Genomic DNA, 17,610 nt, shown 5'->3' on the forward strand with positions numbered 1-17,610 from the left:
CTTCCTTCCTTCTTTCCTTCCTTCCTTCCTTCCTTCCTTCCTTCCTTCCTTTGGGACAGGGTTTCCCTATGTAGCCTTGGCTGTCCTGGAACTCACTCTGTAGACTAGACTGGCCTCAAACTCACAAAGACTCACCTGCCTCTGCCTCCTGAGTGCTGGGATTACAGGCATGAGCCACCACTGCCTTGCTAAAGCAACTTTTCTTAACTCTTAAAGAAGTCATTTTCTGCAGGCACAGGGGATTCAGGGCAAATCAGTTTCATCCCTTATCTTCTACTGTAAATAACTGTTTAACAAATGGTCCCCCTAGAACTGTTACTTGTCTGTGGGACAGACAACCAGCTATTCAGGAGCTTCTGCTGTGATTATTAACAAATGAAGTAACAGGATAGATGCAATTAACAGCTGCCAAAAATGAAATGTAATCCCCATATGTGGAGGTGCACATGAAATTCTGAGTGAATGTCTGTAGCTTTGACATGGGCACAATCATGTCAAGGACCTCAGATCCTTAGGTCCATGGGAAATGGCAAAGCCTTCCCCTGGTCTGTGAGCAAATGTTGACAGAGTGCAGAAAAACATCTATAGCAGCTTCCTCCTCCCTGATATTTACAACCTGAGACTCTCAACCATAGCGACTTCCTACAGAGACTAGCTAACCCCTTCTCCTGTGTTGTCCATAGTAGGCAGGCAGTCTTGCTCACTGTGTAGTCCCAGTGACTTCCATCATGTGAGCACAGTGCACCAGATCCCAGCTTCTCTGTGTGAGTGTCTGTTATCCCTTCACAGTCTGTCATTTCTTCATCCCTGTTGGCATCTCAGGCAGGTTTCCGTGACCAAATCATGTAGGACATGGCAACCATAGAACCCATTTAAGGGATGAAGACATTTGAAAACAAGACACGATGGAGCCACGAGACACCAGTTGTCTGTAGGTCATGAGCTGCCCATCTTACCCACCACATCATAAGACTGTATGGTAACGGAATACAACATATGATCTGATTTAGCAAGCAAAACCTTGTGCCCCTTTTTTCTCACAGTCAGAATACATGGGCTCCTCACAATTCTACTAGATAACTCACTTACAGAATTCTGCTTCCTGTGGCTTCAAACTTGTGCCCTGCCAAACTTGTGGATTCAAACTTGGACTTAACTTCCAGGAGAGAAAAAGCATCCATTAGGAATCACAGTAAGTCTATTCTGCTGGGGTTTGAGATCACTGCCTGGGGACTGAGATCTCTCTGTGAGTAAGTAAGGCTCTCACTTCCTGGCGGTGGGGATTGATCCAAATAACCAAGAGGAAGGTAACCAGAAAGGACACTGCTGTTGCTAAGATATCATCTGGGGGTATCTTGATATTTCCATGCTTGTTCCGAAATATCAATGAACATGACAACTAAAGATAGGCAAAGCTATTGAAGACCCAGGCCACCTTACTGGGCGAGGAACCCTGACAGATAAAGTCCTGTCCGAGGACAAGAGAACACGGGATGATTGCGGAAGAGATTTATGAGCACCGGTGACATTATGACTGGTGAGAGAAACCAGCAAGCAGTCATGCACCACTCTTTCTTGGTTATGTGACAACAGAAAATGGAAGGGGTTGGCTGATTCGTTCTACCTTCTTTCACCCTGATCATTTGATAAAGTATTGGAAAGTAACTCTATACTTTAATTATGAAGTAACAGAGTTTTCAACAGTGGCTGGATCTGAAGGACAAGTTAATTCTTCCTAGCGATTCTCTTGCAGTAACTACTAAGTGTCAAGACTTGACTCTTCTCATTCCGGGGGAGTTAGTGGGTCAATTTTTATTTGTTAGAGCCTCCGGCTTTGGTAGAACTGCTTTTGTCATCTGGGAATACAAAAGTATGGACTTACGCGCTTGTAAATGGGAGCGGGTGTGGCTGCACCAATTAACACAGTACTTTCAGAACCACCCAACTGCCTCTATGCAGGGATCTGCCAGAAAGGGGCGCTAGAGAGCAACTGGGAGGCTACAGGAGAGAAAGGGCTGTTTCCAGAGTTGCCTCGTCATTCAGAATCCCAGGTAAAAGGGAGGACATTTAATAACACTTGAATTTTAGATAAAAACTAATTTTGTATGGGTTTATCTTATGAACAATTATTATTCTTTTAAGAAGTATTATTTATTTTGACATTGGAATTTAAAAGATAGTTGTGCTTTTGCGAAGTCAGACAACCCCACAGACTTGCTCCTTCACTTCCGCAGTGGCAGTTGAACCCCTGGGCAACCATCCAGCCATGTTTAGAGTGCCAACCTCCCAGCATGCACATCGGCACCAGCCGGCAGCCTCCTCTTCTCTTTTGTTTCTCAGCCTGGGGGTGGGGGGAGCAGAGTCTTATTGTTTTTTGTTTGTTTGGTTTTTTTTTTTTTCTTCTGGTTTTTCAACTCTCCAATACGCAGTTAGCACTTTTTATGTTGAGTGTTCTCTAGTACAGTTCCTGACTGACACAGAGGGCTCACAATAAACCTGTACTCATGGTGTTAAGCCTTCATGATGCGGTCAAGGGAAAAGGAAATTGAAGTTGGACTGTTTATGGTCTGTGCCATTTTAACTGGATAGAAAACAAGCATGTGATTATCTGAGGCTAGTGACAGACAGAGCAACGGAAAGCGGGATGTTCCAGAATTATTTTCAATTTGAAGAGTGACCTTTTTTTCTTTCTTTTAGAAAATAGTTTCCCCATATAAATCCAGGGCATAAAAATGTTTTTAACCTTTGACCTTATCCTTCTACTTTTGGAAATCAATGCATGGGAATCTGAAGTATGGGCACTAGAACATTAGGGACAGTTTTATTTGTAATACACAGTGACTGAAAGTAATCTAAATATCTAACAAATGAGAGCTAATTGAGTAAATTAGCTAGGATAGACACTCAGGAGAATATTTTCAACGATGAAAAGTGACCACCATTGGGGGTGGGAGAGATGGGTCAGCAGTTAAGAGTTCTAGCTGCTCTCCCAGAGGTCCTGAGTTCAATTCCCAGCAACCACATCATGACTCACAACCATCTGTAATGAGATCCAATTCCTGTTTCTGATGTATGTGAAGACAGAGTGCTCATATGCATTAAATACATAAATTCAAAAAAATGATCACATGGGGCTGCGGAGTCCACTCAGCCTGTAAGGTGCTTTCTGTTCATGCATGAGGACCTGGGTTTGGGTCCTTAGCGCTCACGTGTAGGCTGCACATAGTAGTATGTGTCTGCAACCACAGAATGGACTCAGGATCCCAGGACTCACGGTGAGCCTCTAGCTGAAATGGTGAATACCATGTTACACATGATACTGTATCTCAAAGAATAAAGGTGGAGCATGAAATAGGAATGGACTCAATGTTAACCCCTGGCCCACTCACTGGCGTGTATGGGAGCACACACCTTATGCAAAAAAAAAAAATTATTAAAAGTTTTGTCAAGATTGCATAGGGACACTGGAAATGCATGAATAAGTAACTAAAACACACATCTCTAAAGCTGCTGGAATTTATGTGTGCTTATTCAAATGCTGACACCGGTGGAGGTGGCTTCTCCCAGAGAGGCACCAGTTCTTTGTCATCTGGAATCAAGAGTTCTGCTCTGTAGAACACTGTCTGCTTTCCGGGAGGCCGTTCGCAAATCATATACCAGCAGATGGCGCCAAAGATATTTCATGGTAGATGTTTTCCTGGGCTAGACAGTCTTCGGTTTGGTTTTCTGTTTTTGCTTATCAGATAATCTTTTGAGGTTAGAATCTGAGAGTTGAATAACTAAACGTATTGGCAGAACATCGTGCGGCAGGGGGTTAGTGATTCTGACTTCCTATACTTATACAGAGCAGGATTCCAAGCCGGAAGAGAAAGTGGATTGGTCTAGTCCGTGTCTAGAAGAAAAGCTGGACCATATCCTTTCCTGGGGAGCTTGAGGCAGCAGGGAGAAAGGAATGATGGTTGTGTGTGGGAGGACTGGGGGGGGGGGGGGGTTGAAGCGGCGGCTGATGGATGAGAACTTTGGCGGGGACATCAGTGTTCAGCAATGACTCTGAATGTGGTCAGCTGGGGAACCGCAACAAGGAGAGGCATGCTGCGATAAAGCGACCCAAAGACGGCTGCCATTTATTTATTACACCTTTGTTGTTTCTGTGTGCTGTGGTGTATGCTGTGTGTGTTTGCGCATTATGGGAAACCGTGTGGTATGTGTGGTACATGCATGGAAGGCCAGTGGAGGGTGTTACATGTTTTCCTCCATTGCTCTGTACCTTACCGCCACAACAGGAAACTTTGCAGTCCACTGGTTTAGTTAGACTCAGCCTCCCAGGATTCTACCAGTCTCTGCCCCTCCCTAGGTGTTGGGGTTAAAGTCAAGAGCAGCCACACCTGGCTTTTTACATGCGTGCTGGGGATTCGAACTCAGGTCTTCAAATCTGCGCAGCAAATGAGCCTCTTCCTAAGCCCCATCAATAAGTCTTTTGGTGAACTTGGATGTGTTCTACTTTCTTATCAGCCTCCACTTGTTTACTCTTTATTAAAAATGCTACGGAGTAGGTATTTTGGTATTCCCGCTATTGAGGTTTTTAGTTTTTTACTCTCTCTTAGGAACGTGAGGCACAAGGGAAGTAGAAGCCATCCTGTCCCGAGAGGCTCAATGGAGTGGCCATCCAGGGCCTCCACTTGGACGTACAAAGAAGAATGCAACGGTTCCCCAGACGCTGTGAGCCTCCTCGGCAGGTCTGCAGACGCTCTGCCTCAGCCCACAGCCTTTGCCACCCCTGCAGAGGCTGTGGAGGTCCTAGGCAAAGCCACCTCCTGCACTGCATCTCGTCTCCAATTCTCTCCTCCGCTCTTCATCCTCAGTCCCCCCTCCCTGCCGAATTCATCCCATCAGCGCGTAAAAACACTGTAAAACTTTTTTTTTTTTTTTAAAGAGCCTCGCTCTTGTAGTCCCAACCCTGGTGCTCACTGCCTTTTATAGTCAAGCTCTTCCAGGGGCCGAATGTGACCAGGGCCTCCGTTTATTTTCCTCTCCGTCTCTGTGGACTCCAGTGCCCAGGAGTGGCTGGCTCACCTCTTGTCGGGGTCACGGAGCAGCTCCACCTTGTCGACTTCGCTGAGCAGTTCTCCACTTCCTCTGCTTTAACCTCCCAGCAGTATTTGGCACTGCTGCCCATCACTCCCTGGGAGAACTCTTTTTGAATTTTGCTCCCGGATATACACAAGCCATCTCTTCATGGCCGCCTTTCTGGGTTCTGCTCTCAAGGTCTCACTCTGGGGGTGGGGGTGCAAGCTCTCTTAATTCCAGATCAGAACCCGAGAGAGAAAGCTCCCAGGGATTAGTTCTTAGATCCCAAATTATAAAGCAGGAGCTTGGCAAATCAAGTTATTGTCTCCACCATTAACTTCCATTGTTGGGTGGGGCAGGGGTGGCTTAGTTCGTGGACTGTGTGCCTGGAATTTTAAAATTGGAGAGGAAGACAATTGCTTAGATTTTTGGAGGTAACCTCCCCAAGAAGTCTGAGAGTCTGAGGCTTGGAGAGGCTGTGGGAGAGCGTGGCTCGTGCCCACAAGTGATGCGAACTGGTCGTTCCCATTCGTGATGAAAGATAAACAAACGCTCTTATTCAGTGGGAATGTTCCACAATTATACTTCCTGCAAACAGAGTACTTGAGGCAGTACGTTTAGGAAATGACACAGAAGGACGGGCTGAAAATATTCATTTTAAAAGTCACATTTGGCAGAGGCGAAACAGTTGATCTGCTAAACAGCTTCCAGGAGGAATTGGTGACAGTGACAATAACTGGTAGCTGGAGCGACAGAAAGAAGTGGGCTGGGTCAAGGTCTGACTGAGGGGTCTGTGAAGCCCTGGGTCTTGAGCACTAAGTGGCTTCTATGAAGCCAAGCAGGCCTTTGTCATGACCCACGGCAATCCCCCTCCCACTGCCTCCACGTATTCATTTGCGTGCACTGGGGGCTGAAGAGAGGCCATCAGAGAAGAGCCACAGAATAGGCTTCTTCTCCAGGAGCTGCCAGCACCACTTCAGAAGAGTCAGACCCCTCTTTCCTGACACCCTGCAAGGGCTTTGAGACCCCGTCAGCTGTGCCCTGCGTCATAAGGGAACTTTTCTAGAGTCTCGGAGTGCTCCAGAGCACAGCATATGAAAGCCATGAACTGTAAACCTACGCGGAGTCATGTCACTGAAGTGGAGGTTGAGGAAAAACATAGCAATCATCAAAAGCTTCTGAGTGCACAGTAATAAAAAAAATAATCAAAGCCAGCAGAGACACCACAATTGGGGCAGATAGCAGCCTCAAACCTGAGCTCACCCAGGCAGCTCTGGTTGATGTCGCATGCTAGAGTGGCACATACAGTACAAAGTTAGCATGTTGTATGCTCAGAAGCCCCTGCAAGGCTGCACAGAAACCCCACACTGCATGACAGGCCGGCACTGCCAGATCACCTCAGTCAAGTGTAGGAAAGGGTGGCACCGTGTCTGCCTCCTCATCAGGCCTCCGTAGCACTGTGCTTACACTCTCTCCTCATTTTCGCCAGTGCTCCATCTTGGGTCTCGATATCCCCCTCTCTCTTCTCCATACACGTGCACTCAAAACATGTGCATTGGGACCACGAACTAGAACCACTGAATTTTCTGTATACCTTACCCTGCCCCACCCCACCCCACCCCACCCCACCCCACCCCAGTTAGTGCAACATGGGTAATTCTGAAGCTAGCAGTGAACTGGCATAGATTTCAACTCACCGTCATAAATGCTGGCTTAAGGAGAGCAGACAGGCTGCTCTGATACTTGCTGATCGTTAGTCATGGCTGCTAAATCGTTTCAGAGGGAGGGTAAAGGGTGCTCTGAGAACACACAGCACTTGGCTCCAGTCACAGAGCAGAAAAGCGAGGATTCAGAGAAATATCCATCTCAATCTGATGCCTGTTAAAGACCCTGGCTCATTCACGGATACTTAAAGGACGAAAGGATACCAGGCCTAGTGGCATGCAGTTCTGTGATTCCAAGCAGCAGAAAGGCAGGGAAGGCAGAAAGATCACCTCAAGTTCAAGGTTAGCCTGAGCTACACAGTGACACCCTATCTGGAGAACAAACCAAAAAAATCAACCAAAGAAAAATTGTGAAGGGGTGACCTAGGATGCAAACATCCTCTCAAGTTACCAGTCTTTGAAGATTTAGAAGGACTAGAGGGTAAGGCTGGTTGTGTGCAGTGTGTTCTGGAGTCGCTGAGCCAGTTTCACTCTGTGGTTAGCTTGCAGTGGAGGACAGGGCCCAAGGTCACTCGGTCAGCAGCATTCTGTGCCTGACCTCTTTCGTGCAAGCTATCCTTCCCAAGGTCAAAATTAGTCTGTCTGCAGCGTGACCATACTCACTGCCCTTCCCCTTTCCTGTCTCTCTCTTCCCCAAGAGCAGGGACGTTCCCAGCTGAAACAACAAAAGTCACCTGAGCCTCTGCCTATTCCAAAAGTCCTGACGGGGCTGCCAGCGATGAGTCAGAACATTGGCAGCCCTGTTCACCAAGAACCAGCCAGCCTAGCCTGGCCTGAGGATTCCTGGGAGCCGGAGTTGGGATGAGGGCAGAGGAGACAAACAGAAGGAAGTCTTTTTGTGCTGTGGCTCCAGACTTCAACCCCGTGGGCCCCATGGGGTCTGTGACTCAGACAATACAAACAAGGTGCTTGACGTTCAGGCACTGTAGAGCTCACTGGGAGCTCGGCCTGGGGGCTCCTGAGAACCGTTGTTCCATCTTTTCCTGTCCACTGACATAAGAAGCAGAGCTTATGCTGAAAGCAGGCAGAATGGTGAGAGCTTCATTTCCATGGGGGCCACTTTGTTCCCGTCCTTTTAGTATGTGGGTCACAGGCAGATTTTAGTATTATTCTCATGTCTTGCTGAGATGGACTATGCCTGTGGTTGTGTGATGGTTGTGTGGTTGTGAGATGGACTAAGCTTGTGGTTGTGTGGACAGAGGCAGAGAAGGATATTGAGACTTGGTATAGATCTCCAATCCTCACTAGGAGCTATCTAGAACAGAGATAGAATGACTAGGCACTCTTCATCTGTTGGGAGGGTAGCTGGACAGGACAGGGCCGAGTTAGGGATTTTCTGCAGTTGAGGCTCTGTCTGCATCAATGATGGCGGCATGTCTTCCCTTGAAGGAAGATATGGGTGGCTCTCCATGCCAGCCTCCTCCCATTTTGATTAGTAATATGGGAACATCTACATACTGGACTGCGATCACCGTAGGCTGCGATGATCTGATAGAGTTCCTGTTGTTCTTGTTCTGTCTACCAGCTCTTCTCAAAGAAAAATTGTGAAGGGGTGACCTAGAACCTAGTTCTAAATTCATGACTTCAGTCTTAATTTCTGAGGAAAAAAATTAGGAAATTTCTATCTCATTTGTCTGTGTGTGTGTGTACCGGAACAATGAATTTAAACAAATTGATTTAATTAAAAAATTGTTCATTCATATGCAATTATGCATATGTGTTTACATGTTGGACATTTTAGTATGAGCACATGTGTGGTGAATTTGCATGATGATTAGAATAGAGAGGCTGCAAGGCAGGAACCAGAATGGACTTTCTCCAGGGATAGGTGGGATGGTGAGCATGTCATCTGTACGTGCAGATATCACGTACCACTCTTTCTACAATGTGCCAATCATTGTGTTGAGAACTGGGGATCAAAAACAAGTAAGTAAGTTGTGGTTCCTGACTCCAAAAGCTGCTGTTTAGTGAGAGGCGGAGAATGCAACAGAAGCATCTGGAGTTCACTGGTTTGGATATGATACACTTTTAAAAAGCTCATGTGCTGAAATAGTGTTGGCCCTTGGTAGATCCAGTCATTGAGAGGTGATTGGACCATGAGAGTTTTAATTCATTGATGAGCTCAGAATTTGAGGGTGATGCTAGAAATGGTGAAAATGAGGACGTGGGGCCTGGTTGGAGAAAATGGTTGCCAGGGACCCGTGTTTCAGGGATGTATCTGGTCCTGAGACTCTTTTGCCATTTTCTCATTCTTTCTCATACTTTCTTTGTTGCCATTGGGCAACTAGCTCTGCCCCATGAACAATGGATCATGGACAGAAACCTCTCAAACAGCAAGCACAAGAAATCTTGCCATACTTAAGGTGTGTTCTCAGTTATTTGCTATAGTCATAGAGAACCAGTCGCTATGAGGTGAATGTGATAACTACCACTCTACAGGAACTGGCATAGAATGTACCAATGTAGGAATAGACAGAGAAAACCACCTGCATAGGTACTCAAATCAGACCATTCCCGGGCAGGCTACCTATTGAGATGAGTCTTGAAGGATAAAGGAATTCCTCAGGTCAAGGTGATGGGAAATAACTGGACATGGTGGCACTCAGCTGTGCCTCCAGCACTTGCAAAGTAGAAGCAAGAAGGCTAGATGTTTGAGAGAAGGCTTGGCTATAAGAAACTGTTTAAAAAAACCAACCAACCGAACTGAAGGGATGAGTAGAAGACAGGAAAGAGGTCCTTGCTCCCCAGCCCATGTGTTTCAGCAAATGGGTGCAAAGTTTCTCACAAAGGGATGGCTTGCACAGTGAGTCATCTTGGAGGAACATTGTGGCATGAGTCTCTGGGAGATAGAGGGAGATTCCTGTGTGTGTTTATGATGTACACACACGAGTCTGTCTGTCTGCCTGCACATCTGGAGTCTGTGCACCTGGTGTGTTGCCCGGATGGACTTGTTTTCCATTTGGCAGCCCAGGGGACTCAGAAGATAGCTGTCCCATTGCTGACTCACGTGTGAGTAGCATGGTGACTAGTCAGCAGGTGCTTCCTCCCTCCAAGGCCACAGGCACGGGTTGCCTGTGAGTTGATTGGCAGGCAGTGAGAGAATGCTCTTCTGCCTCCAGCTGCTTGGCTTGGACTGGACTGCTGCAGCTGCAGAGGACCTGGCTTGTTGGGATGAGATTGGCATCACCCACTAATGCCTGTTGCAGGTGCAGGCCTGGGGGGAGGGCTGGAGAGACATTATGAGAAGCTGAGCTTTCTCTTCAGGGTCTCCACTTCTCTGGGCATCCACTTTTGAGGTCCTGAAATCCTAGACTTGAACCTAATTCTCTAATAGAATGCTACAGCTGTGCTATATCACCCCTTGAAAACTCACAATGAATTCCCCCAAAATCATTTACCATATTTCTGCTACCTTATAACATGGACCACAAAGAAAAGAGGCACTTGACTTTGTGATTTTAGACCTGGAGCAGTATGTTATGTAAGTGGTGATGAATGTGGAATTTAGAGTCCAGAGGCCTGGGATAAATTTTCAATTGGACACTTCCTGGTTCACTAAGTCACTTATTCTCTTTGTGCTTCTGTTTCTTCATTATAAGACACAGATACTAATATCTCACAGGATTAAATTGTGTACAGAGCAAGCCCATCCCACACCAGCTTATTCTTTTCATCTGCCGTGGACCTCTGCTCTAACAGACTTGGTTTACCAAACTCCATTTACTAAGTAGCAAGATATGTGGACCCATCAAGGTTTCTCTTGGGCCTAGCAGAACTCTGGGAACGATGCCAGCACCTCTCACTGAGAACTCCAAGGTCAGATCAGAGCACTGCTGAGCAGCCTCTGTTCTACTCCAGCTTCAGATATGGGCTCCTCCAAAGCAGCGTGCAACTTCTTTTGATGTTTTAAAGCTCTAGGACAGGTGACCAAGGGACATGGAGCAAAATAACGTTTTATATTGATTTTTGAAATCCTCTGTGTCTCTGGTTACCAGTGTCTCTCAGCAGCACACATTAGCCAAGCTTAGGGAAGGATTCATCACATCATGGATGACAGGGATGTTTTGATCTGATAAGTCAAAATGCAATATTTTTTATGTATAAGCTCTCTCTCTCTCTCTCTCTCTCTCTCTCTCTCTCTGTGTGTGTGTGTGTGTGTGGTATAAGTACATGGTTTCAGTGTGCTTACAAACAGAGGAAGACACTGGATCTCTGTACCACATTTCATTGAGCTGTGGCCTCTCTTTGGAGGCCAGAAAACCCCAACGATCCTCCTGTATCAGCCGCACTGGGGTTACAGGCATATGCAGTTGCAAAGGTTTGTGTAGAATCCAATGCAAATCTTCATGGTTGGGAAGTAAGCGCTTTTTATCCACTGAGGCTTCCACCCCTGGTCCTTGAAATCTTTATAACGTGTTTCTGATGCAGTTATTTCCATCTTAGAACAGATAATAAAATTATAGTCGGAGAAGTGATTTCATAAGTTCAGGTAGCTAATAATTGGCAATAGTGTATAGTACTTCTTACAGATATTAAACCATACAGTTCTTCCCTCCCTCTGAAGTAGTAATGATTTCCATTTGGTGCTTAAGCACATCAAAGCTTAGCAAACTTTGAGATATGTTGAAGGTCATGGAGCTAAGAATCAGCCAAGGAGAAACTGACTCCAAGTCCAATATTGTTTCTTTAACAGCATCTGGCACCACACCAGCTATGAGATGACATTTCCCCCCTGCTTTTGGCATTTGGGTGAGCCTTGTGAAAAAGCATTATTACCCAGTGACGTTATTAGGTGCAAACATACCTTGGATGTCATCATTGAACATACAGTACTTGTTGCGGTATTTGTTGAGTAGACGGAAGGCATTGGCATTGGCAAAGTCTTCAAACTGGATGAGGCAATTTATTCCGAACCTGTAGAGCAGGGAAAGAATGTATGATTATTACCTCCTGGAGTGGATCCTGCCTGAACTGGATACAGGGCAAACTCAGGACGAGAAGTAAGGACAGCCTGTGTACTTCCTCTTATTTTTGTCACCTGTCTCTATCAGCAACTCCTAGAAGTAGACCTTTGTCTATTCCCTTAGGTATGTAGATGAGAGAGTGTAGGGACCAAGGCCTTCATAGCCAAACAAGTCAACCTCAGTGTATCTAATGTGGACTATGGCTTCCTACAAGCCACCGTTCAGATGGTAGGAGTAACAGCATGGCTGAGATGGAACCTGCCTTCTCTGAAGCCTGTGGTCATCCAAGCTCCAAGCAGAAAGCTTGCTCTCAGTGTAACAGTGAGCAGAATCACCCTGGGTCTGGAAGTTTCTGAAGCCTATTGTTACTATCCAGACACGGAGGATTGGAGTCATTCCACTCCACACACTCACATGTTTTTCTCCAACAAGACATAAACAAAGCTGAGGAAGGTTACTCCATGAAGCCACTGTTATCTTGGTAAAAATGTTCCCCAAACTCCATGAATAGAAGTTACTAAACTTATTGAAAATATGGCTCACCACATCCATCTCACAGAAAACTCTACTTGGGACTGTGGTTACATGAGGGTCAGGAATTTGCATTTTCAGCAAGCACCCAGATGGTTGTGATTCTAAAAGCTAGACAACTAAGAAACACAGCCTTGGTAGATGAAGGCCAAGTCCAGTAAGATGTTTGACATGACTTATTGGAAATCTATGCCTATTAGATTTTATTGGGTTTATTAGTGGTTCATTTTCCTGTTTAATATTTGTTCCTTCTGGGCAGCCAAGAGAAGTTGCTAGCTCATTTGTAGGAAGACTCCACAGCCTGAGAGCTTCACATACAGGTTCCATCTCTTGCTGCCCTCTGATTCTAGTGTTTGATAGCTGTATCTCCATGAGTTATCATGGTATGAATGATTTAGTTCATTAATACATGAATAAACATGTATTAATATCCCATTACTCTGCTCCCTGTCCTGTCTTGGATAAAACTTAGCTGTTCCCTAGGGCCACTACTTTCCCAACAGACTTGCAAATGCTGTGTTCTCTCGCACACTTGGGAGTCTACTACAACATGGGATTAATATCCCATGAGTTAATTTGTGATTTCACAGGTCATATTCATTTAGAAAAAAATGTCCTGATCAATACACACTAGACCAGGAGTACTGGGTGTATGATAGGGACAAATGGCCTGCTCTTGCCACAGTGGTATTGAGGCCCACTTGGGATGAGCTGTGGAGAGGTTTCTTACTTTTTTCTAGAAGGGGTGTGTGGGATCTATTTGGTGGCTACTTTCTGATGAGATCACTGGCTATGAGGGAATGAACAGCACTGATGTGACCCAGAAAACACTGTTTTGACCTCCCCTTTTGAACATGGATTCTTCCTCTGTTGGATATAAATGCCAGGGACTGAGTAAACCTGTGCACCTGCCTCATGGTTTCCAGAGTCTCAGTCAGAGCTGCTGGTGGGGGCACCAGATGGGTTCAGGTTACAGAGTCCGATCAGAGTGCAGTCACTCGGCATCCCAGTGCCAAACAGTGCCAGGCTTGAGTCAGGCATCTTGGGGGCCTGACCTACATTTTCACACACACAATGGAGTGACCTGCACATATTACTTCACCTTCTGTCCTGCCCCACTTTTTCAACAGGCACAGTGCTACCTCCCTTGTCAACTTCTGTTGGGTCTTGTAAGGAATAACTGAGGAAGGTGCTTTTGTTTTTCAGTGTTACAGAAGTATAACTGATAAGTTAAAACTTACAGCATTTATGACTTGAAATTTGTACATATTGTGAAATTGTTGCTGTGACTAGCCTAGCTGACATATCTATTATCATACACAGTAATTGTTGTGTGTGTGTGTGTGGTCTGTAACTTTGAGTTCTAGTCTCTTAGTAAATTCCCATCATATAATAATATAGCACTATTAGCTGAAGCCAGCAGCTGCTTTTTAGATTGCAAGGTGCTAAGCACAAGTGTCATTCTGGCTGCATTCTTATTTACACTCATGGAGTAAGTACTGCTGAGGTGGCTGGGGCTCTCCGTGCCTCTTAATCCACCACCCAAGCTTCTTTTCCCTGCTTATGAAGTTTTGCAAGAGGACTAGTCACAAATGGGTTTAAATGGAGTTGTGTAAAATCCCAAGTGTGTGAAAGAACACAGCCTTGTAAGGCTGTAGGGAAAGTAGTGGCCCCAGGGGAAAGCTAAATTTTAACCAAGACGGGACAGGGAGCAGAGTAATGGGATGGAGGAGAATTTTTAAATCACAGATCTAGCTCCAGAGGACTCCAGAAAAAGGAGAGAAGAGTGAGGTGTAAGGAATTGGGTCGGATGATGAGAAGCACACAGCACTGGCCTTGGGCTTCAGTGTGACCCTCAGACAACTTCATGATTTCTCCATGTGTAGCTCAACGGAATGGCAGGAGGGCGGCTGGGACATGTTTCTTTTTGCATTCCCTTTTATCATTAGGTATGACTATCAACATTCCATGTTGCTGTCTCTGTGTAGAATTAAATACAGATTGATATGTTTTTCTAGTTTTTAGAAAGAAGTTCCATAATTTCTTTTAATAATGCAGTCTATGTGCAGTGGTTTGAATAAAAATGGCTCCCAAGGGCCCATAGGGAGTAGCACTACTAGGAGGTGTGGCCTTATAGGAGTAGGCGTGGCCCTGTTGGAGGAAGTATGTCATTGTGGAGGTGGGCTTTGAGGTCTTGTATGCTCAATCACCATTCAATGTGGAACACTCCTTATGCTGCCTGTGGATCAAGATGTAGAACTCTCAGCTCCATCTCCAGCACCATGTATGTTTGTATGCTGTTGCTTCCTGCTATCATAATGGATTAAACGTCTGAAATTATAAGCCAACCCCAATTAAATATTTTCCCTTATAAAAGTTGCCATGGTCATGGTGTCTCTTCACAGCAATAGAAACCCTAACTAAGACACCATGTTTTACTCTTCTGTTGACAAGCAATATTATGAAGTATCCAACATTCTATAAGTGTTTGTTAATATGTTAGCCCTTCATATCTGTAGATTCTGCATTCATGGATTCAACATTCCTACACTGAGAATGTTAAAAAAATCCAATGTATACAGATTCTTTTCTTGTTAATAGTTATTAAGCAGTGTAAAGTAACAATTACTAGTGTAGTATTTACAGTGTATAAGGTGTCAATAGTAATATAGAAATGATGATTATATAGGACAGTGTTTATGTAGATTATATTACACAGGGGATTTGACCATTCACAGTTTTGATATCCATAGGAGCTTCAGAACAAATCTCCATTGGATACGGAAAAACTATCACAGTATGAATAGAAGTAATAAGTAAAACCACCCACTCATAAATATAATGTCACGCCTGTCAAGCCCAAATGTACTGTGAATTTTTTTTTTTGTTCAGGTCATGAATTGCAAGTATTTGGACTGGGAGTAGAGAACAGAATGTCTTGACATTTTACTATACATAAGACTTTCAGTGTTGTTTCACAACTAGCCTGGGGCTAAAAATCTGAAAACTTTAGACAACACAAGTAATGTGTGTGGATCTTTCCATCACATACTAACATGTAGCTACGTACACTCTGACCTTGAAGCAATGCTGCCACCCATTTGGTAAGGCAAAAAGAAGGCAAAAATTATAACTATCTTTATTCAGTGTATTATTATTCCACACTTCATTATATTTCATTTAATTTTACATAAGAAATCCCCCTTGGGCTCACAGAATATAGACCAGAACCCCAATAATTCAGGTCAATTTAATTCTGACTTGGAATTAAAAAAAAAACAACCAAGTCACATGGACCCAAAGGTCTCACAGTGCCTAGCATGTCAGAACCTTTACAAACCTAACCTTTTTGGGATGTGCACCCCTAAGGATGTTCCCTGGTCCAGGAACAGCCCCAGTGTTGGGGTTTATATACTGTCCCCTTCCGGTCTCTGATTAAAGCTCCTCCTCCACTCCTGTTTTCCCTCTTTCTTCTACTCTTGTTTGTATCTGCTTCTTCTCTCCATTGTGACCTGGGAGCCTGGAGCTGTGTTATCCTAATCCTTCAGCCTCTCCTGTATGGCTTCTGTCAAACCAACCCAGAGCAAATCAAGGGCCATCCATTAATCCACCCATCCAGTCCAGTGTTCGATCTATCTATCTATCTATCTATCTATCTATCTATCTATCTATCTATCCAAATTTATTGAAAACCTCTGAGGAGCCAATACTGTCATCCACAGTTAGTGGGATAATGGTGTTGTGAGTTTACCTAACTTGTTAAACAAGTTACAACCTGATTAAGGACAAAACCAAAAATTCAACATGAAAATCTAAACTGATCCAGAGGAAAAAAATACGGTTCTCAGTTCATCTATGTACGGTGAGAAACAGGCTTTTACGGAATTGTGAGTTCAAATGTTAACTATCTATTAAATACTTATACCAAGAACAATGGGAGAAAAATAGTCAGCCTTTGTGGGTTTCCAGCATCCCAGCAACACAGCTAGCTTTGAATCACACTCTCTCAGTCTTCTCACTACTTTACCATGCACACACTGCTTCCAGAGAGGGAATTCTGAGTGGTCCTAACCTGGCTGCCCTTTAATTTTATGGTAAAAGTAACCCAGATTTAGAAAAGAAAACACACAGTAGGTAGTGGGACTTAACCTTGTTCTCAGCTGGGATGATACATGATGCAGAAAACACCAAACAGGGATCCAGAAAAAGTTCTCTTCCACTGTCCTGAAAACCCTGGAGTCTGGCCCGAGTCTCCTTTCTCTTTCTCTGGCTTACAGTTCCCTATCTGATGCCATCAGAAGTGGGGCATAGTTTACTTAATGCTTGAGGTTGGACTTGATATACAAGTACTTCCCTCAGAGATTCCTTTAAGACTAAGATTTTGTGGGGGAGGCAGGAAAGGGCGCCCTTCTCAGGTCCTAGTAAGAGTTGCTCCTGGCAAGGCAATCTGGAGAATCAGTCCTAGGGTCCTTTCTGTACTTACACAGGCAGACCAGCAGGTGGCCACAAGTCAGGAGCACTCCCAGAAGGACGCCCCAGTCTTCCCCCTTCTGGGCCCTAACCTTTAAGTGAGTCTTAGCTCAGTCTGTGTCTTGCTGCTCTTTAGCCTTGCCTTGTCAGAAGACAACCTGACCTGGAGCAGTCCCTGCTTGTCTGCCCCCCTTTGCACCTTTGACCCTTCACCCTGTAGCCCGGGCAGCTGCAGATGAATATCTGATGCTCCTCTCACGCACAAATCCTGCCATGGAGAAAGAGGCTCTCCAAAGCCTCCCATACTTCTCTACTCTGCTGTGCAGCTGGGAAGTAGCCTTGAACTGTCATGGAAGTCACTCCATCCCAAGGCTAAGACTCACTTACAGGCACAGGATGATGTGTGGATGTCTGATTTTACTAACAGGGTGTAAATGGTGACCTGTGCCTGTGTGACAGGTTAAGGAGACCTAGGCCAAGGCCAACAGAGCTGGACACCTATGCCTTGGGGCCAAGCCTCTTTGGGATGAGGGAATCTGAGGGGTTTTCTGGTGAGAGCAGAACATTCCAGAGGCTGCAGACTATTTCTGCTCCAGAGACCAGGGCTTACCATTCTCTCAAACATCTGGTCTGACCCTTTCAGGTCTGAATAAATATGAGGGAGTCATAAGGAACAGGTGAGCCTGCTAGGCCTGCATCTGAATCCAACAACTAAACCCAAGACTCCTCAAGTGAGCCTGCTCTGTTTTCCCTGTGAAAACCACAAGCTGATCTCCCTTGGCCCAGTGCCCACTGAAATTATCAGTCGTCACCCCATGGAAATTTATTTCTTTTCTTTTTATTTTTTTTCACCC

At 45.1% G+C, this 17,610-nt stretch overlaps 1 protein-coding gene and 1 long non-coding RNA gene across 3 annotated transcripts in view; one reads left to right on the forward strand and one right to left on the reverse strand.

The window, feature by feature from the left end:
- Positions 1-17,610, reverse strand: part of Me3 (malic enzyme 3) — a 198,511-nt gene that overhangs the window by 6,667 nt on the left and 174,234 nt on the right. For both annotated transcript variants that reach the window (XM_052159073.1, XM_052159077.1), the window contains exon 8: positions 11,596-11,705. In XM_052159073.1, coding sequence (XP_052015033.1) covers positions 11,596-11,705 — 110 coding nt within the window. The remainder of the gene's footprint in view (positions 1-11,595; positions 11,706-17,610) is intronic.
- The window catches only part of LOC127666273 (uncharacterized), a 103,219-nt gene continuing 93,298 nt past the window's right edge, over positions 7,690-17,610 (forward strand). The window contains exon 1 of the long non-coding RNA XR_007973585.1: positions 7,690-7,823. This is a non-coding gene — a long non-coding RNA (uncharacterized LOC127666273). The remainder of the gene's footprint in view (positions 7,824-17,610) is intronic.

Source organism: Apodemus sylvaticus, chromosome 1 (genome assembly GCF_947179515.1).
Source record: "Apodemus sylvaticus chromosome 1, mApoSyl1.1, whole genome shotgun sequence".
NCBI lineage: Eukaryota > Metazoa > Chordata > Mammalia > Rodentia > Muridae > Apodemus > Apodemus sylvaticus.